Below are 26,666 nucleotides of genomic sequence, written 5' to 3' on the forward strand. Positions count from 1 at the left end.
AGTGATACTTCAGCTCAGTATGGCCTTAGATGCATATTATCCTATATTCATTATGAAGAATTGTCATCCTTACAACCATTTCAAGAGTAGTCCTCTTTCTCTTTATTGGGTTTGTAAACATTCCATCAGTGCAGTGTCATGTGTGTAGTTAGAAATACTAGTTTCCAAGACAAAACATGCACACTAGTACACATACACACTACTTTCTTGGTTTGTTTAGAAAACTTATCCATGCAGTCTCAGGTAAATGTCTAGTAATTTGATGAATGAAGGTGAAATTAGGTAAAGTTATTTTTACCTAATTTTTCTTAAAGATGGAAGAATTTCTAGACAAACCGAAAAAGTTGAATATAAATAAACGTTTTTTGATCACATGAGGTGTGATCAAAAAGTTCAGGGACTGAAATCATGTTTAGGAAATGATGAAGGCTTACCAGCTTATTCAGATATATCTCCTTCAAAGTAATTTAACACTGTATACACTGATTCTGAGGCCTCTGCACCTTGTGGAAGTATTCCTGATAGTCTTCTTTTGGATTTGCTTATAGTTTCTGTGTCATATTCTGAATAATGTCCTCAGTCACTGCAAATTTTTGGCATTGAAAGGGGGCTTTAAGCTTGGAGGGGATCATCGTGGGGTAAATGTAATTTTTTTGGCAGATCATGGACCACAGTGACAGCATGTTTTGCAAGAAATCTTGAATGTAAAATGCTGAGTCCGCAGGGACAGTCATGATGCAAGCTCAAATTCCCTGAAGCCTACACTTTCTCCATAAAAGCATCTTGTGCAATTGCTGTAGAACTGTTTTGTAGCATTCATTATTTGACCATCAGGGATAGATTCATAATGAACAATGCTTTGAGTCGAAAATTATGATTAGTACAATCTTCACATTTGATCAAGACATATTTTTGTACCTTGAAGAAGGTGGAGTCTTCTTCGGAGATCATTGGAAGGACTGGGCCTTTTTTCCATGGTAGCTACGCACCACTGATTCATTACAATAATGATGGAAAAAACAAAGATGAATGGGTTAGCAGCAGCATGTTGACATGTAAGAACTGCCATGCTCTCTGAACATTTAAGGATGCAAGACACAAAATTTGCTGAAATACATCATGTTCTCAAATCTGGAGTTATTTATTTATTGACATGTCTTATAAGAAATAGCAATTTTGTGGATGGTTAATCTTACAAACAGTCCTGACCAGATTACAAACACTTGTGACGAATCATTGCTTTTTGTAGTTGGATGGTAGTCAGAGTGAGGATCGTGTTCAAAGACAAGCAGACCTTTTTAAACTTTATGAACCACTGAAAAGTTTTGAACAACATATCTCTTAAAGCTGTTTTTAATATTTTGTGGAATTTTGTTGTAATTTTTCCCTAATTTGAAACAAAATTTGATGTAAACTTGGTGCTTAGTAAAATCACTTATTTTAAAATGTGATAACTGCCTGCATCATTTTTCCATCTCCTCTAATAATTTATCTATTCCTTGCTTAAATTTATTCAAACTACCCACTTTCACAACAGTATACTGAAGTTTGTTCAAGCAATCAGTTGCTCTGGCTGAAAACAAATTTTTCCACATCTCTCTCACAGCCATCCTTTTCCATTTAAATTTATGTCATCTTAGGAAGAGAGGGATGCCATTAACAGTTTATAAAACTGTCAACTCTGGATTTATGATGGAGAGACCTATTTTTTAACTCAATTTGAACCCTTCTCCATCTCAACTTCATAGAAATGGTATAGTAAAGTTCCTATGTTTTCGCAAAAACACTTGTTTTTTCTGTCTGTTTCCCTTTCACAAAAGAATTAATAAAACTTAAAATCAGAATTAAAAAAATAATAATAATTTTTCTTAATTTCATTACAAGTCACGATAATTGATATCCACATAGTCATTATAAATAGCTGAGAATAATTTATCGTAATTGTTAAGTTAACCATTAATGGCAAACAAAATTCCAGTATTTCTCATTATCACTGAAGGTGCCTCCGTAGCCAGGTGGTGAGGAGCAGCAGTGCGTAGCACACGCTTCTTGATTAGACCGGGGTTCGAGCCCGTGACCACCAAATACGGAGGATGCAGAAAGGTCAGGGAATGACAAATAACAGTTATCACTGAAAGTAAAGAAATTGATATTTTGCTGTTTCCCATCCACTCACTGTCAGAACCTACCAGATGCTATTACGAAAGAGGAAAGAATTTGTGTCATGATACTTTATTAGGGAACTGACACTTACAAGTAAGCAAGGATTATAACAAGCTACCTAAAGTCATTCTTGGTATTTTAATAATCCTCATAGCAATACTTAGTGTCAGAAAATATTCAGCAAGCTAGAGGGGGAAAAAATTGTTCGCATCTCTTTCTGGTTCAGTTTTTGAAATGCTCTTGACAGCCTAAATAGCAGTGCCAATGTTATAAACAAAACTGACTCAAAAAATTTCTGAAGAGAGCAAAATCGGCAACAGTATCTTTCTTTAAGTAATCATGATCAGTTGATGTCTCCAGCTCTTTATGAAAAATCTCCAATTTTCCCCCTTTTTGGGAATAATTACTACCTTAAAAAAAAAAATTTTTTTTTTTTGTGTCTGTTTTGCCCATTTTTCTCCTGCCTGCAAATAACCAATTTCCAGATTTTCAAAAGTCATGCTGGTGGCTATTTTCTTGCCTACCACAAGTCCAAGTCACTAGTATAACGTTATTCTTGAGAACTTTATACTAATGACTCAATAATTTTTGTTCTCAGGGATCATCATATCACTAATCTTAAGCAATTTGACTTTGTCTCTGTTCCACCTTAGTTCAACCGTGCTTTCGATTGTAAAAAATGGGTGCTATTTTGCACCCATTTTTTACAATCGTGCTATTTTGCACCCATGCTAAACTTATGCGATCCCTTCCACATTTTCTTTGATTTCACTCTTGAAGGGAACTTTATTTACTTTCTTATCTTCTGCATTCACATAAGAGAACTCCTTGTTTCCCCTTTTCAGTTATTTTCACCAGTGATTTTTTGAATTTAGCTGTTTTGTCCTGATTTCTTGTATTGATCTATAGTATTGTTTCTTATCTGCTTTTAGTTTTCATCTCCTAAAATTATCTCCTGTTTCTTTCTTTAGATGTATAAGATCTGGCAATTAAATTGCAATCTTCAGAATGATCTGAAGGGTGCCACTTGCTTCGATATTCTTAGGGTATGCTGTTAATAATTCTTTGCTACCGAGGAGAATGTTATTATTCCTCTTTATAAAAGTGGTGAAACCACATTTGGAATATTGTATTCAGGACTTGAGATTTCACTTAAAGAAAAGGACAAATTATAGTATTGGACTAAAATAGAGCAACTAGATTGTTTAGGAATTCTGAGCGTCATCTTAGAAGGTGTTAACTGCATATCTTGGAGTTCTTATTCAGAATGTGACACAGGAACTATTAGCAATTCCAACAGAAGCCCATCTGGAATGCTTGTAGAAGTTGGAATCGGTATATATAAGAGAGTAATACCATACATTCGGTGGAAATGGTAATTAGATTTTCTTAAGTAAGTTAAGATAATACAGGAAGCTTTCAGGGTAACGAACTCCTTCTTCAGCAAGTGAAAATAATTAATTAAGTGAAAATTTATTATTTTCACTTGCCGAAGAAGGGGTTCGTTACCCTGAAAGCTTCCTGTATTATCTTAACTTAACTTACTTATTAAAATCTATTTACTGTTTCCACTGGATGTGCGGTATTACTCTCTTAAATCATGGAATCCAGTACCACAGGCCCATTCTCTTTTATCGGTATATATATGTTAGAAGGAGATCCATCCAAATAATCTTCATTTCCCAAATATTAGATCAGTCCCTCGACTTTTTGATCATACCATGCTAGTTGGGGGGGGATACAAGGACTAATAGATTAACAGTAGCCACTGGCAGAGGTGGAAGTGATTCTTGCACTGCTTCTATTCAAATGAGCAGAAGTCTGAAAAACAAGATGCAGGATATTTCAGAGACTGCTGGTAGTCATTGCGTTACAAGTAAACACATGGGTTGTGTTAGGGTAGCTAAGAATAGAAACCGGTGCATGTATACCTGCGTGTACACCAATGCTAGGAGTTTGGTAAATAAATTTGATGAATTTGAGGTATTGCTCAAAACATCAAAGGCAGATATTGTTGGGATATCAGAGACGTGGTGTCACACAGATATAAGTAATGCGGAACTGGAATTTGGGGAATACAATGTGTATAGAAAGGATAGACAGGACAGGAGGGGAGGAGGGGTTATGCTATTAATTAAGAAACACATAAAGTCCAAGGAAGTGAAGCCAGTCGACATCGATGGACAGGGCAGTGTCGAGTCAGTTTGGTGTGACATAAGCATAGGGAAATCAAAATTGAGAGTAGGAGTGTGCTATAGGCCTAATGACTCTGATGAGTATAATAATATATTGTACAGGGAAATAGAGTGGGCCAGTAAATCAGAGAGTCTTATAATGGGGGATTTTAATTTCCCAGATATTGACTGGAATTTGTGGGTTGGTCACTCGCACACTAGCAAGGCTTTTGTGGATTTATTGGATGATTGTTTTCTACATCAGCATGTTCGTGAGGCAACAAGAGGGAGCAATACTCTTGATCTGATTATCAGTAGTGATTCTTCATGCATTAAGAACCTGCAGATAAATGAACCACTAGGTGGCAGTGATCACAGTGTGTTGAAGTGGGATTTACTCAAGGAGGTAACTACCATCAGAGGTAAAGGGAAGGGTTTTTGTTTTCGTAAAGGCGACTACGATGGTCTGAGACAGTATTTAAATTCTATACAGTGGGACCAACTGATGATGTTACCAACAGCAAACTCAAAATGGGAAGCATTCAAGGAACTAATCTTGGAGGCTACCAGGCTTTACATACCAACTAAGAAATATTGTTCAAGGTTTAGGCCTAAATGGTTGTCAGATGAACTAATGAGACATGTGGCAGAGAAGAAAAATGCATGGGATACATACAAATTAATGGGTGACATGGAAGCCTATGATAGATATAAGTTGGTCTGTAACCAAGTCACAAAGGAGATTAGGCAGGCAAAGGCAGACTACGAAAAATCCTTGGCAAAGGATGCAAAGAAAAACAGAAAAGAGTTCTTTACATACTTGAACTCGAGAAGGAAAGGGATGAATCAGATTGGTCCACTGGATATTGATGGTTCAACAGTTGAGGATCCTGCTCAGGTGGCTAACAATCTAAACGAGTATTTTGCATCTACATTCACGCATGAGGAGTTATTCAGGAAGGAGAATGATGTAGGTAAAGTAAACATTGGCAGTGAGCTGGATGATTTTGTAATAACTGAGAGGAAAGTGGAGGAGAGATTGTTGAGGATAAACATAAAAAAGGCACCTGGGGTGGATGGGATCTATCCAGTTATATTAAAGGAGGCAGCAAAGGAAGTATGCAAACCCCTAGCCATAATTATGAGAGCTTCTTTGGACTCAGGGGAGGTACCCATAGACTGGAGATGTGCAAATGTAACCCCAATTCACAAAGGAGGATCAAAGGCTGACACAAGTAATTATAGACCTGTTAGTTTAACTTCTGTTCCAGGTAAATTAATGGAGGCACTGGTTAAAGAAGCACTGCAGGATCATCTAGACAAGAATTCAGTTATAGCTCAGACGCAGCATGGTTTTGTTAAGGGCAGGTCTTGCCTGACCAATTTGATTGGATACTATGATGTAGTCACAAAAGAACTGGATGCAGGGAATAACTTTGATATTATATATTTGGATCTTAGAAAGGCTTTTGATACTGTTGCACATGGAAGACTGCTGCACAAATTGGAGCAGTGTGGCATTGGAGGCAAATTGCTGCTATGGATAAGGGGATGGTTGAGTGGCAGAAGACAGAGAGTGGTAATCAATGGACACTGCTCAATGTGGACTAATGTTATTAGTGGAGTTCCTCAAGGTTCAGTGTTGGGTCCATTGTTGTTTTCGGTGTTTATGAATGATATTGATGATGGGATATCAAGTTTAATGTCTAAGTTTGCAGATGATACAAAGGTTGGCAGGGTCGTTAAGGACACTACTGACGCTATACTGCTGCAACAGGATCTGGAAAGGTTGAACAGATGGGCTGAGAGGTGGCAAATGAAGTTTAACATTGACAAATGTAAAGTACTACATATGGGAAACAGTAACCCCAGAGCAATGTATCAACTCTGCGGTACTACACTGACAGTGGTGGAGAATGAAAAGGACCTGTGGGTAATTGTGCAGGCAGATATGAAGTTCTCTGAGCAGTGCAGACGAGCTGCAAGAGTAGCTCATGGTGTCTTGTCAATGATATACAGGAATTTTTCTAGCAGGGATAAGGAGGTGATTATTCCCTTGTATAAGGCAATGGTTAGGCCACATCTTGAGTACTGTATACAGGTCTGGAGGCCTCATTTCAAGAAGGATGTAGAGCTGCTGGAACTGGTACAGAGAAGGGCAACAAGATTAGTAAATGGAACAAAGGGTTGCTCTTACGAAGAAGGGCTTAAATTTTGCAAATTACAGAGTCTGGAGACTAGGCACCGGCGAGGTGATCTGATAGAGGTGTATAAGGCTTTGAATGGTTTGAGCATGCTCAATGCCAATGGGATTCTTCATCTTTCTCAGAATAATCACCTCAGAGGGTATAAATTCAAATTGAGGAAGGACGGATGTCGGATAGATGTGCGGAAATTTGCCTTTGGCCAGTGGGTGGTTGGTTGGTGGAACCGACTTCCATCACTTGTTGTTGAAGTTGATAGCCTAAACAAATTTAAAGCTCAACTGGACAGGTATTTCGAACGAACGGAGGGGTGAAATGGGAGAGGGGTTTTTTTTTTTTTTTTTTTTTTTTTGGCTGATGCTGAATAAGCTTGCTTTCTTGCATCATATGCCTCTACTAATGCTAATGCTAATATATAGGGGTGTTTCGGTTAAAACACATCAGGGTCTGTATTGCTTATTTTTTAGGTTTAGGCTGCTTGTTTCGTAGGCTTTTTTTTTTTTTTTCCTTTCTCCTCTCTCTCTCTCTCTCCTCCCTATCAGGCTGAAAATTTTGAATTCATTAAAATTTGACTAACTGTTACTATTTACATTTTTTTTTTTTTTTTTTTTTATGATTTCTAAATTAAAATTTTACATAATCAGCTGGGTTTTCCCCCTTCAATTCAGTGGAAAGGTTGTTCCCTGCCTTCAGTTTAGTCTAAAAACCTTGTACTTCTGACACAAATGCAAACCACTTTTATTTTAATTAAAATTAAAAAGAAATACGATGGTTGTGATGTGAGGAGAGGTAACACAGATGCATTTATAGCCAGTCGTTCACAGCTGTGTATGTGCGTGTGTGCTAAAGGGTGGACATAACAGTTGTGTTTGTTTTGTTCTTTGCTTGAAATAAAATTGGTTTATGTATATTTCAGAATTACAACAATTATGTTTTTAGACCAAACTGAAGACAGGGAACAACTTTCTCTTGGGGGGTGAGGACCATAGTTGCTTAGACAAAATTTTTATTTAAAATTGTAAAATGTAAACAGTAATGTTTAGTCCAATTGTAACATTAAATTTAAAAATTCAGCTCTAATAGGCAGAAAAAGTCCAGATGAAAAATAGCCTAAACCAGAAAATAAGTGAGATAGATTCTCGTGCATTTGAATTGAAACATTCTATATATATAGATAAGTATATTAGAGTATAAATGAAGAAATGCTGACCACATCAGATGTATTAACAATGGAAAAAATAAATAGGTACCTGTAAAATAAAAGGTAAATTAAAATAAAAATACATATAGTACTTAATGCCATAGATCCAATGATTTTAACTCCATCATCAAGGGTCAGAAGCCAAAACCAATGGAAATATAGCAAGAAGTATGGCCTCTGTTTCTGATATGAAATATATGTAGCAAGAGGTAAAAAAGCAGGCTGATGCATATTTCACAGCTGACCCGACATTAATGAAAACCAGATCAAATCTAAAGTTAAAAATAAAAGTAAAGATTAAATAAAATAGCAAACCACCCAAGAGGAATTTAAATACGTTTTTTAATTATCATTATTTTCAAGCTGTTACTATTCACTATAACTACTTGTTATTAATATCTCTCTCTCTCTCTCTCTCTCTCTCTCTCACACACACACACACACACACGCGCACACAAAACCTTGTCCATGCTGTATAAGAATGTGCTAATTTCATTTTTTTTGCTTTTTGGCCTTTCACCTTTCTTCTACTACTATGGACAAGTATAGAAACACAGTTCCTAATACATGGTCAGGTGTAGTCAGTCCCTGATGTAATGCCTGATCATGCATCAATATTTACTTTAGCTGACATCAGATTCTGCATATTTGCCTTACCTGTATTCGACTTTTATATAAATATGTCCCCTCATATCTGATGACAGCTCTACCACTTTTTATTTTATTTGTATTATGTTATTAATAATTTTATTTTACAGTTCACTCACCTCTTATTAGCTTTGTAATTTAGCCCATAATTTTATTAATTCATCAACTTTTAGGATATAACTTTCTTTTACATATCTACTATACTCTTCTTTTTCTACTATCCTTACCCTTCTAGTCACTGGCACTTTGTGTAATTTTCACCTCCATATATCGTATACTTTATCTAATATATCTATTCATACATACTTATGTACACACACACACGTAAATACAGTGGCCACCATGAATTGCATTACTGTAAATTTTCTCCCAAAACAAGTATTACAATTGAAATAATTGCTTTTATAGCCTCAAATTTTTTATTCACTGATGTAAATTATTATGAATTTTATTGATAAGAAAATAAATTAAAGGAAACACTATTTAGACATATTTTTACAAATAATCACAGAAATACACAGCAGGCCACATGACCTTCCATTGTGACTAGTGTTTGAAATTAACATTATGTAATGATGGGTGTTTGAAATTAACATTATGTAATGATGGACAAAAATATACCAGCAGTGAACAAATACAGTTGTGATACCATAGCTTGTTCTTCTGTAACATATATTACAGTTATTTTAGCCCACCATATGTTTTAATTATCATCTTTATTTTTATTTTATTTTTATATTTTCATTTTAAGATTTTTTGTGCCATAACACTCCAACAGTTTTCAGTTGGGTTCAAATCGGGACTATTTCTTAGCCATGATAAGGATCGGATATTGCGGTCCTGCATGAACTCCTTCAGCTAAAGATAAAAAAAAAATAGATGGAACACTCGGTGCTTGAAACAAGATAAAATTAGAATACTAGAAATTGTCTTAAATGATTATGTAATGTTATAAATAACCTTTACATGCACTGTGACAAGTTGCAGGGCCACATTGGAAAATACAGTTTCTATTCCTTGAAAGAGATCTCTGATGATAGGCAGAAGAGTCTCCTTTAAAATTTGTGTGTAGTAGTCACCATTAACAGTGCCATTTACAAAATGTATTTTGCCCACTCCTTTGCTCATTATGCATTCAAACCTTGTAGCCTGATGGAAACTTTACTGTTGATTGAACACGGTTGGGGTCATAAACTTCATTAGATCTGTGTTGAATATAGCAATCCATAGAGGTTATTGGATCCATCAAAGAATATTACAGATTCCCTTTGTCCAGTCAGCATGTTCTTTAGCCCAGGTTAGTTGTTTTTAACTCAGGAATTTTGCCAGTGAGGGTTTCTTATGTGGTTGATATGTTTTCAGACCACTCACTTCAAGTATTCATCAGATAGGTCTGTCACTTGCATTTACCCCAGTATCTTCCTTCCATGTGGATTTTAGTTCTGTGGAACTTGCAAGATGGTTGCAGAAGCTTTATGCATTTCCTTGGAGTTCATTGAGTGTATGCCATCCTGCTGCTGCTGAATGGGAAATTAATACAGATAGAATCAGGTGTATGCTATTTATAAACAAGACAACATAATACCACTCTAATATTACTGAATGATGATGTATTATCGCACTAGTTTTACTGGGATGATGTAGGCTTGAAACGACATGATAGGAAATATTGAACTTTTAAGAGGGTGATGCAATTTATGTTGCCATCACTGTTCATACACATACTTTTAACAGCATTGCTTGTTAGCAGTTATGCTATTGCAATGCTGCAAAATATGGAAGTGTCAATATTTTTGGGATATCAGAGATGTGGTGTTACACAGACACAGATAACTAATCAGTCATTGGCCTAATGACTCTGATTAGTACAACAAACAACTGCAGAAAAATAGTGGGCCAGTAAATCAGATTTGTGTTATAATGGGGGATTTTAACTTCCCAGATATTGATTGGAACTTGCAGGTGGTCACTCACACACTAACAAGGCTTTTGTGGATTTATTGGATGATTGTTTTCTACAGCAGCATGTTTGAGAGGCAACCAGAGGGAGTAATGCTCTTGATCTGATTATCAGCAGTGATGATTCTTCATGTATTAAGAATCTGCATATAAAAGAACCACAAGGTGGCAGTGACTACAGTGTGCTGATGTGGGATTTACTCAAAGATGTAACTACCATCAGGGGTAAAGGGAAGGGGTTTTGCTTTCATAAAAGTTACTACAGTGGGACCAACTGATGTTACCAACAGCAAATTCTAAATGGGAAGCATTTAAGAAATTAATTTTGGGAGCTACTAGGCTTTTCATACCAACTAAGAATTACTGTTCAAGGTTTAGACCTAAGTGGATGTTAGATGAACTAATGAGACTTGTGGCAGAGCAAAAAAATGCATGGGATGCATATAAATTATCAGGCAACACAGCTGCCTGTGGTAGACAGAAGATAGTCTGTAATCAAGTCACAAAGGAGGTTAGGCAAGCAAAGGCAGATTACAAGAAATCTTTGGCAAAGGATTCAAAGAAAAACAGTGGACATTTTTACTTATGTCAACTCTAAAAGGAAGGGGGAGGAATTAGATTGTCCACTTGATATCGACGGATGGTTCAATTGTTGATGATTTTGTTCAGATAGCTGACAGACTGAATGAATATTTTGCATTTACATTCACACATGAGGAATTCTCTCAGGAAGTGGAGGCCAGAAGTTTATCAAACTAACAGGGAGTTATATGATTTTGTAATAACAAACAGAACAAAGTGAAAGAGAAATTGTTGAAGTTAAACATAAAAAAGGCACCTGGGGTGAATGGAATCTATCCAGTTATATTAGTCATGATTATGAGGGCATACTTGGACTCGGGCGGTCCCCATGGACTGGAGATGTGCAGTCCGTGGGGACCGCCCAATTTACAAAGGGTTATCAAAACGTGACACAAGTGATTGTAGACCTGTTAGTTTAACTTCTGTTCCGAGGAAGATAATGGAGTCACTGGTTAAAGAAGCACTGCCGGATCATCTAGACAAGATTGCTCAGACATAGCATGGGTTTGTTAAGGGACAGTCTTGTCTGACCAATTTGATTGGATACTACGATGTGGTCACAAAGGAACTGGATGCAAAAAATAATTTTGATATCTATACTTGGTTTTTAGGAAAGCTTTTGATACTGTTCCACACGGAAGACTACTGTACAAGTTGGAACAGCATGACATTAATGGCAAGAGTGGTAATCAATGGACACTGCACTTCATGGACTAATGTTATCAGTGGAGTCTCCCAGGGGTTAGGCCCATTGTTGTTTTCTCTATTTATCAATGATATTAATTGAGGTATATAAGGCTTAATGCCCAAGTTTGCAGACGATACAAAGGAGGTTGGTTAGGGTTGTTAATGACAGTAAGGACAATACAATACTGCAACGTAATCATGAAAAGTTGGGCAGATCAGCTGAGATGGCAACTTAAGTTTAACATTTACAAATGAAAAGTACTGCATATGGGTAGCAGTAACCCCAAAGTAACATACCAAACTGTGCGATACTACACTCAGGGTAGTGGAGAATGAAAAAGACTTGGGGTATTTGTGCAGTAAGATATGAAGTTTTCTGAGCACTGCAGACAGGCTGCAAGCGTAGCTCATGGGGGTCTTGTCAATGAGTCAAAGGGTCTTGTCACACCTTGAGTACTGCATACAGGTCTGGAGGTCTCGTTTTAGAAAGATGTAGAGCTGCTAGAATGAGTACAGAGAAGGGTAACGAGATTAGTGAGTGGAATGAAGTGTTACTGTTGCCACGGAAGGCTTAAGTTCTGAGAATTGGTGCATCTGGAGACTAGGCACCTGCAAGGTGATCTGATTGAGGTGTATAAGGCCTTGAATGGTTTGAGCAAGCTCAGTGCTAATAGAATTCTTTCTCTTGCTCGGATTCCATACCTTAGGGGCCATAAATTCAAATTGAGGAAAGATGGTTGTAGAATAGATGTGTGGAAATTTGCCTTTATCCAGTGAGTGGTTGATTGCTGGAACAAACTTTTCTGTTGTGCACGTTGACAGCTTAAATAAATTCAAGGCTGAATTAGATAACATTTTGGAGTGAAAAACTTGCTTTGTTGCATCATATGCCTCTTCTAATGCAAATGCTAATTGCTAGTTTGAGAGTTATCGGCAAAATTAAGTTTCTATTTAGTGTTATGAAGTATTTACAATAATTTGAACATGATTATTGTGAATATATTAGGAATATGAACAAAAATAACTATAATGCTTAAACATTAGGAAAACTAAATATATCCACACTCAGTTGAGGAAATATAACAGCAAAATAAAATCAGGTAAGTGTTATAAAAAACAGTTTTTTGTAATTTAAAATCATAAGCAAAGTTCAGCATTAGTTTTTTCTAATATAGTGAGTTTGTATACAGCAGTATAATAAATACATTTATCATTCTGTGGACAGTGATATGCAAGTTCACTCTTTGTAACATTACGCTTCCTTTTTTTTTTTTTTTTTTTTTTTATATATATATAATTAAGCATTGTTCTTTTCAATTGTGACAAGTAATTTTTGGGAAACTTCTGTTCACTGCACATTTGTGTATATATGGTGATAATGGGCTGAATAAAAAAAAAAGAAAAATTTTTCTTTCTTTTCTCTTTAAAATTATGTTATTAAATATATTTTTAATTTCATAATTTCTCATGTCTACTCTTGCTATAAGGGTAAGTTTTAACTTATGTACTAATTGCAGTTGTCTGCCATTATTCTAGCTTGATATGCTGTTTGCACGACTGGCTTTGAAAGATATACCAGAAGATCAAGATTTAAGGGATGTCAGCCTTTTAAAAAACTTAGACCCAAAGTGTGTTCGGAGTTTGAATGGTAAGTATTTGGGTTTTTATTAATTGCCTTCTTATCCAGTGAACATCACGGGAAAAGGATGTCTTCTGCCATATTCAACTAGGGAGTAGGGGAAGGGTATGTATAGTGTGTCATTTAGTATAAATTATTATTTAGTATATATACATATACTAAATGACTGTCACTGCAGTCATTTAATATATGTCACTGCAGCTTGCAGGTTACTATATTACAGCCACGTGTAACAGCTTACTGTGGTAAACAAATTTCATCACTGGGTGCAGTACTGCTTTGCGTAATGGACTTGAAGTGGTCAAAACAATGTTTTTGAGTTTAGAACAAAGTTTCAGAGACTCAAAAACCCTTGCCATATCTTTATTATGTAATATATTCATCATAATCACATTTTTGAATTATGATGAGCATCATGGTGACCACCATCCGTTACATTATGATGGTACAGATTTAAACGTTTCTCACGGGCTGGTCATTTAGAGGGTCTACTGGGTTGAACCAGTTGGTCATTCTGTAGGAAGCAACTAGACCATAATAAATTGCTGTTTATATACTCTGCTAGCTATGGCTGAGGGACTTGTAGTAGTGTTTTGAGGTGGACGAGGTACTGTCTTGACTACACATTATTAGACCTCCAACTTTCACCTCATTAAATCAGTAAATATTTGAGTGTCATGAATATGTAGTCCTTGCTAATCTCAGTAACATTTCATCTGCAATCATCTAAGCTACGCTTTCATTTCCTTGCAGAATATTAATGGGCGTCATTGACTACAACTCATGTACTTTGACCTAATGTACTTGTGATATAAACTGAAAATTTGTTATTCCTTGTCAGAGACATTCCTGATCTAGAATGTCTTCAGCTTGACCTCATTTAATTCAAAATCTGTTTTCCTTTTTTTTTTTCAAATTCATTTTGCATCTGTTGCTCTCTCAGCTCATCAAATCATACAGAACCATCTGACTTTATTTCTTTGAAATAGGGGTTTCTTTTACTTTTATTATCACCTTTTTTCTTTTTCTTTTTTTAATATTCATAAATCTAGTTGGTTCAGTCTTGTAATAATACTTGGCAGGTATATAGTTAAGTGGTGTGTATCAGGAGCATACTTGTGCTTTCCTTGAGGGTTTACATGTGAGGCTTTCAGAACCCAAGGATTAACTGTGTTATCAGTGATTCATAGATGATCACTTATCTGTGTAAAACAAGCTAGCAGTGCCAAAACATGCCTTGATAATTGGAGTGTATCAGGGAATGAATAAAAATCACTTTTATAACAGGCAACACAGTGGAAATCTTCAGGGCAGAATGTGCTGGTCCCACACTAGATAGTTATTGTCAGTGACTCAATTGTCAGGGAAATGCGAAATATATTATGCAAAAAAGGATAGGTGGAATAGGACTAGGGTATGTCTGCCAAGGGCAAAAGTTGATGACGTTGTAGAGCAGATATCATCTTTTAAGGACACAAAAGGTGATATCGTTGTACACATTGGCACTAATGGCATTAAGTGTAGGAGATCTGTGGATTTTTGGCACCTCCATAGCCAGGTGGGCAGGAGCAGCAGTGCGTAGCACACGCTTCTTGATTAGACCAGGGTTCGAGCCAGTGACCACCAAATACGGAAGATGCGGAAAGGTCAGGGAATGATCACCGCATATCCCCGGAGCAATATGGCCTTAGTTGCTAATGCTCCTAAAAACCAAATAACAACAACATCTGTGGATTTACTTAACAAGTACAGGTCAGTGTTGAAAAAAAGTCACGAGTTGGTGTTAAATTTGAAAGTGTCTGCAATCCTGCCCGGACATGATAGGAGGGAGTATATGATGAGAGCCTTGTCAGTCAGTTCTGCCTTGGAGAGATTGTGCAAGGCTCATGGGGTAGAATATTTTTCAGTGTGGTCTATGCTTGTTAACAGGAGAGATTACTTCTAGCTAGTTCTTCTAGCTAGGGATTGGATACACTTAAATAGAAAGAGTGCAAGAATATTTGCTGGTGCTATCCGGGTAATGTTAGGTGGGTCGGTAAACTGCTGGCCTTGGGGGATTCACAGACTAATAGATTAACAGTAGCCACCAGCACAGGTGGAAATGATTCTTGTGCTGCTTCTATTGGAGTGAGCAGCAGCCCGGAAAGCAAGTTGCTTGGGATTTCAGGAACTGCTAGGAGTCATGAAAGAAGTAAATACGTGGGCTCTGTTAAAGTAACTAAGAGTAAGAACAGATGCAAGAATACATGCACCTGTACACCAGTGCTAGGAGTATAGTAATTTGATGAATTTGAAATGCTGGTCAAGACCTCAAAGCAGATATTGTTGGGATATCAGAGACATGGTGTTACACAGATATAAGGAATGCAAAACTGGAATTGGGGAGTACAATGTGTACAGAAAAGATAGACAGGATAGGAATGGAGGAGGGGTATGCTCTTAGTTAAGAAACACATAAAATCTAAAAAAGTGCATCCAGTTGACATAAATGGACAGTGCAACGTTGAGTCAGTTTGGTGTGACATTAGCACTGGGAAAGCCAAAATGAAGGGTAGTAGTTTGTTATAGGCCTAATGACTCTGATGAATACAATGAACAATTATACAGAGAAATAGTGTGGGCCAGTAAATTAGAGCATCTTATAATGGGTTATTTTAACTTCCCGGGTATTGACTGGTACTTGTGAATTGGTCACTCGCACAATAGCAAGGCTTTTGTGGATTTATTGGACGATTGTTTTCTAAAGCAGAATGTTAGAGAGGCAACCAGAGGGAGTAACACTTTTGATCTGATTATCAACAGTGGTTATTCATGCATTAAGAATTTACAGATAAAGGAACCACTAGGTGGCAGTCATCACAGTGAACTAATGTGGGATTTACTTAGAGATGTAACTACCATCTGGGGTAAAGGGAAGGTTTTTGCTTTTGCAAAGGTGACTACAGTGGTCTCAGAGATTTTTTATGTTCTATACAGTCGGACCAACTGATGATTTTACCAACAGCAAATGCTAAATGGGAAGCATTCAAGGAATTAATCATAGAAGCTACTACGTATTTCATACCAACTAAGAAATACTCTTCAAGGTTTAGGCGTAAATGGATGTCAGATGAACTGATGAGACTTGTGGCAGAGAACAAAAATGCATGTTGTGCATATAAATTATCAGGCGACATAGAAGCATATGGTAGATATAAACTAGTCTGTAATCAGGTCACAAAGGAGGTTAGGCAAGTTTACTTATGAAAATACTAGAAGAAAGGGGATGAATCAAATTGGTTCCACTTGATATCAGTGGATATAGTGTTGATGATCATGCTCAGGTTGCCGAAAAACTGAATGAATATTTTGCATCTACAGTCACACATGAGGAATATTTTAGAGAAGTGGAGGTCAGAAGTTTATTAAACTCTATCAGGGAGCTAAATGATTTTGTAATGAAACTGGAAAGAAATTCTTGAAGTTAAATATAAGAAAAGACACCTGGGATGGATGGGATTTATCCAATTATATTAAGACAGAATGCAAGGGAAGTAAGCAAACCCTTAGCCATAATTATGAGAGCATTCTTGGATTCAGTGGACGTCTCCCACAGACTGGAGATGTGCAAATGTATCCCTAATTCACAAAGGTGGGGGGGATCGAAAGGTGACATGAATAATTACAGACTCATTGTTAGTTTCACTTCTGTTGGGGATAAATAATGGAGCCACTCGTAAAAGAAGTAATGTAAGGTCATTGAGACAAGTCTGCAATTATACTTCAGACACAGCATGGGTTTGTTGAGGGGAAATCTTGTTTGGCCAATTTGATTAGATACTACATTGTGCTCACAAAGGAACTGGATGCAGAAACTAATTTTGATATCATATACTTGGATTTCAGGGAAGCTTTTGATACTGTTGCACATAAAAGACTGGTGTGCGGCATTAAGGACAAGTGCTGCTGTGGATAAAGGGATGATTGAGTGGGAGAAGACAGAGTGGTAATCAGTGGACACTACTCTTTGTGGACTAATGTTATTAGTGGGGTCCTAGGGTTCAGTGTGGTGCCTATTGTTGTTTTCTATTTTTATTAATGTTATTGATGAAGACATATCAGGCTTAATGTCCATGTTTGTAGATGATACAACAGTGGTTAATGACAGGAATGACAGTATGCTACTTCAACAGGATCTAGAAAAGTTTAATCATTGACAGATGCAAAGTACTGCATATGGGTATCAGTAACCCAGAGTAATGTAACAACTTTGTGTTACTACACTCGGGGTAGTGGAAAAGGAGAAAGATCTGGGGTTAATTGTGCAGTGAGACATGAAGTTCTCTGAATAGTGCAGACAGGCTGCCAGGACAGCCCAGGGGGTTTTGTCAATAATATTCAGGAATTTTGTTAACAGGCATAAGGACTTTATGATCCCATTGTATATAAGGCAGTGATCAGTCCACATCTTGAGTACTGCATACAGGTTTGAGGCCTCTTTTTAGGAAGGATGCAGAAGTACTGAGAAGTGCGACGAGATTGGTGAGGGGGAACAAAGGAGTGCTCTTACCAAGAAATGCTTCAGTTCTGCAAATTGCAGCATCTGGGGACTAGAAACTTGCAAGGTGATCTGATTGAGATGTTTAAGGCTTTGAATGGATAGAGCAAGCTCAGTGATGATTGGATTCTTCTTCTTGTGCAGAGTACACACAAGGAGGCATAAGTTCAAATTGAGGAAGGATGGTGGCAGAATAGACAGGCAAAAGTTTGCCTTTATCTAGTGGGTGATTGATTATTGGAACAATCTGTTGTTGTGGAATTTGATAGCTTGAATAAATTCAAAAAGGAACTAGACAAATCATTTTTGGAAGGTATGAATAGATAAAATGGGAGGTGGTTTTTTTTTTTTTTTTTTTTTTTTTGCTAATGCTGTGTAAGCTTGCTTTTTTGTATCATTTGCCACTACTTTAGCTAATCCCAATTCTAATTTATAACTTTAAGGATGAACAGTCAAGTTTTAGGCAAAACAAGGAACGATAAAATCATACTACTCTAAAACAGTATAGTAAAATCATAGGACCATAATACTTTAGAATTTGTTGATTTTGGATATCATGATAAAGTAAATACTGTCCCCAACTTAGGTATACATGATTTCATGTAAACTCAAAAATTAATTTGCCACTACTATAGTTAATGTTAATGCTAATTTATATCATTAAGGAAGAACAGTCAAGTTTTATGCCAAACAGGGAACGATAAAATGAAATATTTACTCTAAAACATTATAGTAAAATCATTGGGCCATAATACCTATTTAGAATTTGTTAATTTTAGAAGTCATGATAAAATAAATACAGTTCCTGACTTACATATACTTGATTTCATGTAAATTCAAAAATTAATTTAACAAAAAAAAGCCTTTCTGAAAAATAAAATTTTTGAGAGAACTACTTAGGAGCACATAGGTGGATGGGTGTCTGTTATATGGTAGATATTGCGTTTGAGCACTCTATTTTCATGACAAAGAATTTCTTCTCTTGGTTAGATGTGTGGCATCTATTGCATGGTATTTGTCTCATTCTTACAGATTTTATCTATTTTTAATGATGGCAGAGAAATTAGTTTTTAAGAGAAATATGATGTGGCAGGCATGAGAGCAGTGAATCCATAACTTCTCTTACATTTACTGTGCACTTTTTCTGCATCCACAGTGTAAGGCCTCGCACTCAGAATGTGGATGGCACGTTTTGTATGACATGAGCACTGGGAAAACAGAAATGAGATTAGGAGTGTGTTATAGGCCATATTGACTGTAATGGGTATAATGAATAACTATACAGACAAATAGAGTGGACCATTAAATGAGAATGTGTTAATAATAGAGGATTTTAACTTTCTAGCTATTGACTGGAACTTATGGGTTGGTCACCCACCAAGTAGCAAGACTTTTGTGGTTTTATTGAATGACCGTTTTCCACGTTGGCTTATTAGACAAACAACAAGAGAGAGCACTATATCAACCACGATTCTTCATGCATTATGTATCTGTAGATTAAAGAACCTCTAGGTGGTAATAATTAGTGTGTTGATTTGGGATTAACTTAATGATATAATTACTGTCAATGGTAAAGATAAAGGAATTTTGCTTTCATGAAGGCTACTGCAGTAGTTTCACATAATTTTTAAATTTACTTCAGTGGGACCAACTGATGATGTTATGTTACCTGCTGAGAATTCTAAATCAGAAGCATTGAAGAAAGTAATCATTAAAGCTACTTGGCTTTTTATATCAACTAAGAGATAATATTCAAAGCCTAATTAGATGTGAAATAAACAGATGAGACTGGTGGCAGAGAAGAAAAATACATGGTATGCATATAAATTATCTGGGATACAGAAGCCTACAGTAGGTATAAACTAGTTTGCCCTAAAGTTACAAAGGGGTTAACCAAAATTTAAGGCAAATTATGAGAAGGCTCTGGTGAACAATGCAAAGAAAACATAGCAAAGTTGTCTGTACTTATGTTAACACTAGAAGGATAGGGATGTATCACATTGATTTGCTAAATATGAAATGGTTTAAATGTTGATCTTGCTCAAGTTGCTGAGCAGCCTGGATAAATATTTTACAATTACATTCACATGAAATTTTTAGGAATTTTTTAGTAATTGGGATGACAGAAGTGTATCAAATTCTAACAAGGAGCTAAATGATTTTGTGATAACTGAGAGGAAAGTGGAAGAGAAATTGTTGAAACTAAAAGTAAATAAGGCACCTGGGGCAGAGGGGATATATCCAATTATGTCAAGAGAAGCAGCAAAAGATGTAATCAAACCTTGAGCCATAATTATGAGAGCATCCATGGATTCATAGATGGTTGCCTACAGGTCGGAGATATGCAAATATAACTCCTATTTACAGGGGGAAGGAGGGAGGGAATCAGAGGCTCATCTTGATGGGAATACAGTAATAAGGCAATAACAATGTAGATTTTTTAACAGGTTGTCTTGTCTGACCAATTTGATTGAATACTATGATGCACAAATAAAGGAACTGGATACAAAAAATAATTTTTACATCATATATTTAGGTTACAGAAAAAGCTTTTGACATTTCCACATAAAAGACTAGTATATAAATTGGGAATTAGGGTGGCCCTGGGGCAAGTTACTATTATGGATAAAGGAATGATTGAGTGGGTGAAGACAGTGAGTGGTTATTAACGGATGTTGCTCTTCATGGAGCTCTGGGAAACTAATGTTATTAGAGAGTTCACCGGGGTTCAGTGCTGAGCACATTGTTGTTTTTGGTATTTGTTAGTGATATTGATAAAGTTATATCAGGCTTAATGTGTAAGTTTGTAGATGATGTGAAGATTGGCAAGGTGGTTAATGACAGTTATCTGGGTATCTGAAAAAATATGGCAAAAAAAAAAAAAAAAACTCTGAATTCATTCTTTATTTGTAAAACTAGTACTTTCATTGTTTATTCTGAAAACTAGTATTTCAATAAATTTTACTTAACCTTATATTGTTCAACATATTATAATAAAAAATGTCTAATAAAACACTAATCATTTTTCAGTTCCTTCAATCAATTTTTTACTATATACAAGTACACGATACACATTAAGAAAATTTGGTCCCCGTTTTAAGTGGAATTTTCTGGAACCAATTATCCTCGAATAACGAGGCCCCCCATACTGCAAGGTCTGGAAGCCCCATTTTAGGAAGGATGTGCATCTGTTGGAATGGGTGCAGAGAAGAGCAGCAGGGTTATTGAGGAGAACAAAAGGGCACTTTTACCAAGAATGACTTCAGTTCTGCAAATTGCTGCATTTGGATATTAAGCACTTACGAGGAAATCTGATTTAGGTGTTTATGGCTTTGAATTAATTGAGTAATCTAAATTTTTATGGCATTCCTACTCTTGCACAAACAACCCACATTGAGGGTGCATAAATTGAAATAGGGGAAGGTAGTTAGTAGTTACAGGATAGATATGCGAAAATCCTACTTTCATTTAGGGGACAGTTGATTTTTTTTCCCCCCCAAGAGTCAACTAGCCACTGGCTGAAAGCAAATGTGCAGAATCCAGTTGTGGAGGTTGATATTTTTAATAAATATATTTAAATTTATGGCAATGTTTTTTTTTTTTTTTTTTTTTTTGTTTTATAATGCTATATAAACTTGCTTCTGAGAAAGACTGTGAAGTGAACTTCAGAGTCTTTCTCAGAATTAAGGTGGTTGCCTATGGAACCAACTTCCATTGCTAAGAAAGGTTCTTGTATATTAGCCGTATATTAGCCAAGATGGAGTAGTTGCCACTTGTTTGGATTGAGAATCAAAATTAACAGCACATCCTGCTTAACCTTCTGAATATCAAGGAAAGGGCTAATAGTATTTACTGACCCTTGAAAGTGAAGAAGATTGAAACTGAGAGGAGTTTTGTTGTGAGCATTGGGCATTTCAGCCAATTTAAAGTTTGTGTAATGTAAAAGTTAGTGGCAAGGCTGCTAGTGATGATACTGTGGGTGCAGAGGAGTTTCCAAATTTTCTGGCTAACATAATTAAAGATGGTATTTATATCTGATAGAGGAGAAGGTGGCTAATTTTGGAAAAGAATGCCTTACTGTACGTATGCTGCTAATGAAGAAAAAGCAGTGTCATGTTTGAGGTTGCTAAGGATAGTCTAACTCTGCTCCTTGGTGGAAATGCAGTGGAGATTGCAAGTTGAAACCTCTGCTCATTTACAACAGGGAAATTCCATGTGCAATGATGTGCATTAAGAGGTAGCCTCTTTCTGTTATATGGATATCAGACTGAAATGCCCGGCTACAGGAATTTGAATTTGCTATATTCAAAGCATATTTTAGAAGCCATTTCTTCAGTCAGTTGAAGGATCATTGCTAGCAAAGGAATTCCCTTCAAAATCCTGCTGATTCTTGACATTGTCCCTGGTCATCTTTCTCAATTCTGCAACCAGTGCATGGGGGATTATAGCAACCTTTAAGGCATACTGTCTACAGAACACATTTTTGAGCTGTGGAAAGTGATAGCATGACTTAGAAGAAATTCTGGGAGATAGCAGCTTTGGATTAGATAAAGTCAATGAATGAATAGTGTTTTGAAGAACCTATGTTCTTAATTTGCCAACAGCTTTCAAGGGTTTGAGGATATAGTTTAGGAAGAGACTACTAAATTCATTGACCTTATTTGTTACTTGACCGTGAGTGTGATGATGAGGGTGGGTAATTTACATGATGAGGAATGAAAATATGGAATTAATAGAGCTGGAGACCTAGAAGGTTGCAGAGGAGAGCTAGGCTGATGATGAAGTAAAATCACATGCACTTACAACATAGGAAACACATTCAACTTAACAATTACTGACACATTCAATGACATTGCCGAAGGAATGGTAGCCTTTGAAAGGATGGCCTGATTTCTATTGATTTGCCAAAGTGAACAGAGCCATAGATGCCCCGGTTTCTTACAGGGCCATCTGTACTGGGGTGGGCAGAGTCTGCTGCACAGTCAACTCTCGACAAGTATATATAATAAAGGTTGAACAACTGCCAAAACTACATCCTAATTTTAATTATAGATTGGAAAACACTGCATCCACAAATTTTTTGGGCAAAAAAGTTTACTGAAAATAGATGAAACAAAAATCTTTACAAAAAAACATTCCAGTAACTCAACCACATTTCAAAATCCATGTGGATATCATTGTAAGAACTACTTCAACAAATGCTGTGCAATTTTTATTTTAAAGTAATTTTTTGAATTAGGTGAAAACCTTATCAAGAATATGAAGACCACTGTTAGCAGCTACTTACGTTGTTCAAGAGCTAGTTAAGATAAGTTTCAAAATTTAATCAGAGCAGACACCCAAGATGGTTGGGTTATTGGAGTGGGGGTTTTTTTTTTTTCCTTCATCTATTTTCAACAAACCTCTGCCATTTTTGTCCAAAAAAAAATCCATGGAGTACGGTATTTTTTTAAATGTAATTAGAATTATTTCCACGTATATTTATCTCAAGAAATTACTACATCCTCATAAGCTCCTCAAGATTGTTTGTATTATTCTTCACTTCATCTGGTATTAATTAATTAGCCAGCATACTAATGCTTATTGTAAAATTTTATCTTATGATTTATAATAGCATTTCATATATTCCATATTTATGGTTTCTGTAAAAAAAAAAAAAAAAAAAAAAAAAAAGCACTAAACTTCAGTCAGCTGTTTCACTACCACTGCTTACTTAGGTGATCTCTGACTTACATAAAAGAATTGTGAAATTAGAGTTATAAGAAAAATAAATGGAATTAACAGTGTAAGCAGTAGCAAGACCATGTAACAAATGAGCAAAAAAAAAAAAAAAAAAAAAAAAATGTTTGGGTAACAAACATCCAGTTAAAACTGGATATTTGTTACCCAAACTTTTTTTTTTTTTTTTTTTGCTCATGCCACCTTAAGTTTGCTCTGCATTCCTTTTATGGTATGCAAAACAAACTTAGGGTGGTATGAGCAAGTGGTAAGTATGAGAGAAGCAATAACTGAAAGGTAGCAGGATTGAATGATATTTAAAAACAAGATACATTTGTTAAACAAAACAATTTTTTTTTTTTTGCCTACCCTTGACTTTTTAAATGATTTTACTACATTTCTGATCAAGCCATTTATTTATTCTCCACTGATTATTAATATAAATATAGTATTACCTTAAGACTTAAAAAAAAAAAAGTACATAATTATTGACTATTATACTTAGTGTGTGCTTACATGTTTGTTTGTTACCACTGGTGGTTTAAGTCTTTTGTTATTTCACATTTTTTGGAATAATCTTTAATATGTTATCTAAATAAAGAAATAAATAAAATAGTTCTACTCTTTTGACTTACATGTGGCTAACACTTTTTTTTCTGAAGTCTAGAGATACTTAAAAAAAAAAAAAAAATCCTTTTTTGCTGCAAAGTATGGGGTGATCATGAAATAATTTGCTACACTGAATTTATATTTTATAAACTGACGACGTTTGTTCAAAGTATGTATAGTTTCATTTCAAGTGTTGTCACCACGTTCATTTTCATTTAAGGCTCATTGAAAAACAGAATTATTCTTGTTATTTACTCCTTACTCTATCACCTGATGTCTGTGATATTTTGTGTTATAACTTCAGTTAAGTCAGCAAGTTGGCATAATTGCATAATACATCGCACATAGTGCAATTCTGATGCAAGACCAGTCAAGTGCTGCCCCATCAATGGTGGTGAAACTTTATTCCAGCTTTGTTCTGTGAGGAGAATGAGCATCTCCTTTTGGCTGTGCATCTCCTTTTGGCTGTGTACCACTTTAAATCCAAGAAAATCTCAGTCATCACTTCAGTTACTCTAAAAGGTAATATCAGATTGCTTATTAATATAATCAAGTTGTATAAGAAATAATTTATTAGATAATTAATTCATGTAAAGTGCACATTGAGATCAAAATATAATTGTAACATATTTGATATTTTATGCCATGAAGATATGTATTGTGGTTTATTTCCATTATAAAACCAGTGTGATTTTATGAAAGGAAGAGTAAAATAATTCACCACATGACGTTACCTGGTGGCAGTGACCAGGAGGACCTGTCAGATGATAATTGATGATCCAAATTAGACTGGTCTACATAGATTTTGATGATTCCAAAAATTCATGTTGTTTCTAGGTGTACTTTTGGTGGTAATTCTAAAAATCCAAACTGTTTTTACTTATGTATATCTTTTTTACAAACACATTCTTACACATTCCATGTATACATGATATGCCTTGGTACTTCCTTTGTGATTGACAGGTATAAGTGTGTTTCGATATGCTTAGACCTTCAAGTCGGGTAGCTGTATAAATCTGCAGAAGTGTTTCTTCTGCTTTCAGTTGTTATTCTGGTGAAATCATGCTAACTGGTATCTGTCTGTAACATTATTTTCATATTCTATGCATTTTACAATTGCAATTCATGATTGTGCAAACAGTTGAGTTATATTTTGTTACATTTACAGTAACTCTGTTTTTGGCAAAACAAACGCAGATTATAATATTTGTGTAAATTGTATATGCTGCGCATTTTGGAATTAACCTGTCAACAATCATTGCAAAATTTTTAATTTTTCTGTGCGCATGAAAGTTTGAAAAATCAGCAAAATTTAATTAAAAATTTAATTTTTGAAAATTGAAACTTCCCTTAGAGCTGTTGGTGAGTGAATGCAAATTTAAAAACTGTGCCCTTCAACTTATGCTTTGATCAGCCCAGAGCATGTCAGTAACAGGTGTGCTTACTGTATGAAACATAAAACACCCACATAACAGCTTGATTCCAGATGATGCATAAATGTCACAAAGTCTGAGAGCTTCACTGATTGGCAGCAAAGCGAACTCACTATCAATAACTGTTCATGACATATGGCAATTAAGCATGCATATAATTGACTTTAGCTTAATTATGAATTTTTCCTAATTGCAATAATTAAGGAGCATTTCAAGAATTTTCTGCAGAGAATTCAAAGAAAATGTTTTCAATAAGAGTTTCAGCTGTGTAGATGAAGCAAAATTGCTGAAATGTTGAGGTCGAAATGACCCTGTACAGGGGCGCTCCGTAGCCAGGTGGGAAGGAGCAGCAGTGCGTAGCACACTCTTCTTGATTAGACCGGGGTTCGAGCCAGTCACCACCAAATACGGAGGATGCGGAAAGGTCAGGGAATGACCACCGCATATCCCGGATCAATATGGCCTTAGTTGCTAATGCTCCTAAAAATCAAATAACAAACAAACAAACCCTGTACAACTAACACAGAGTTAAATTAGGCAACTAAGATAATATTTGTGCCCCTGTAAAGTGTGCCATAATTGTATGGGGTGATTGTGGAAATATGGTAAAGAGAAAGCCATGACATTTGCCATTCCCATGGTGTGGAGGGAGTTTCAGAATCAAATTCATGACTGCTACATTTTGTTCCATAAATGTAGGGTTATAATGATAAGAATAAGCAGAGCATTGCATTTCTCAAAAACATTTAAGACCAGTATCCCATGGACCTGAACTTCTCTTACCACTCCATCAGCTGTTCTTGAATGTATGAATCTGATGTTTGTGATCTATAAGATGATATGAATTATTGTGTTGAAGAAATTCAAAACTTTGAACCACAGCTGTTTACGCAAAGTGAACTCAATGATTATGAGTGAGAAGCTACTGGTACAAGGAACAGTCTTTTAATGGCGTAGCCATTGTGAAAAAGAATTGGTTCCCCATTTTTACAAAGAAGGTTGTGATATATTACAACATTCCTGTAGTTATGAATGGGTTTTTTTTTTTTTTTTTTTTTGGAAATTTTCTACAGACCAACCAGCAGAGTGGAGGCTGTTGACTTGTCACAGAA

At 35.8% G+C, this 26,666-nt stretch overlaps 1 protein-coding gene across 1 annotated transcript in view; it reads left to right on the forward strand.

Annotated features, from left to right (window-relative positions):
• The window catches only part of LOC150076854 (poly(A) polymerase type 3-like), a 341,061-nt gene that overhangs the window by 119,592 nt on the left and 194,803 nt on the right, over nucleotides 1-26,666 (forward strand). The window contains exon 7 of the mRNA XM_090386405.1: nucleotides 13,155-13,266. Within this exon, the coding sequence (XP_090242531.1) occupies nucleotides 13,155-13,266 (112 nt within the window). The remainder of the gene's footprint in view (nucleotides 1-13,154; nucleotides 13,267-26,666) is intronic.

This window comes from Mastigoproctus giganteus, chromosome 12 (assembly GCF_048544385.1).
Source record: "Mastigoproctus giganteus isolate SK-2022 chromosome 12, ASM4854438v1, whole genome shotgun sequence".
NCBI lineage: Eukaryota > Metazoa > Arthropoda > Arachnida > Uropygi > Thelyphonidae > Mastigoproctus > Mastigoproctus giganteus.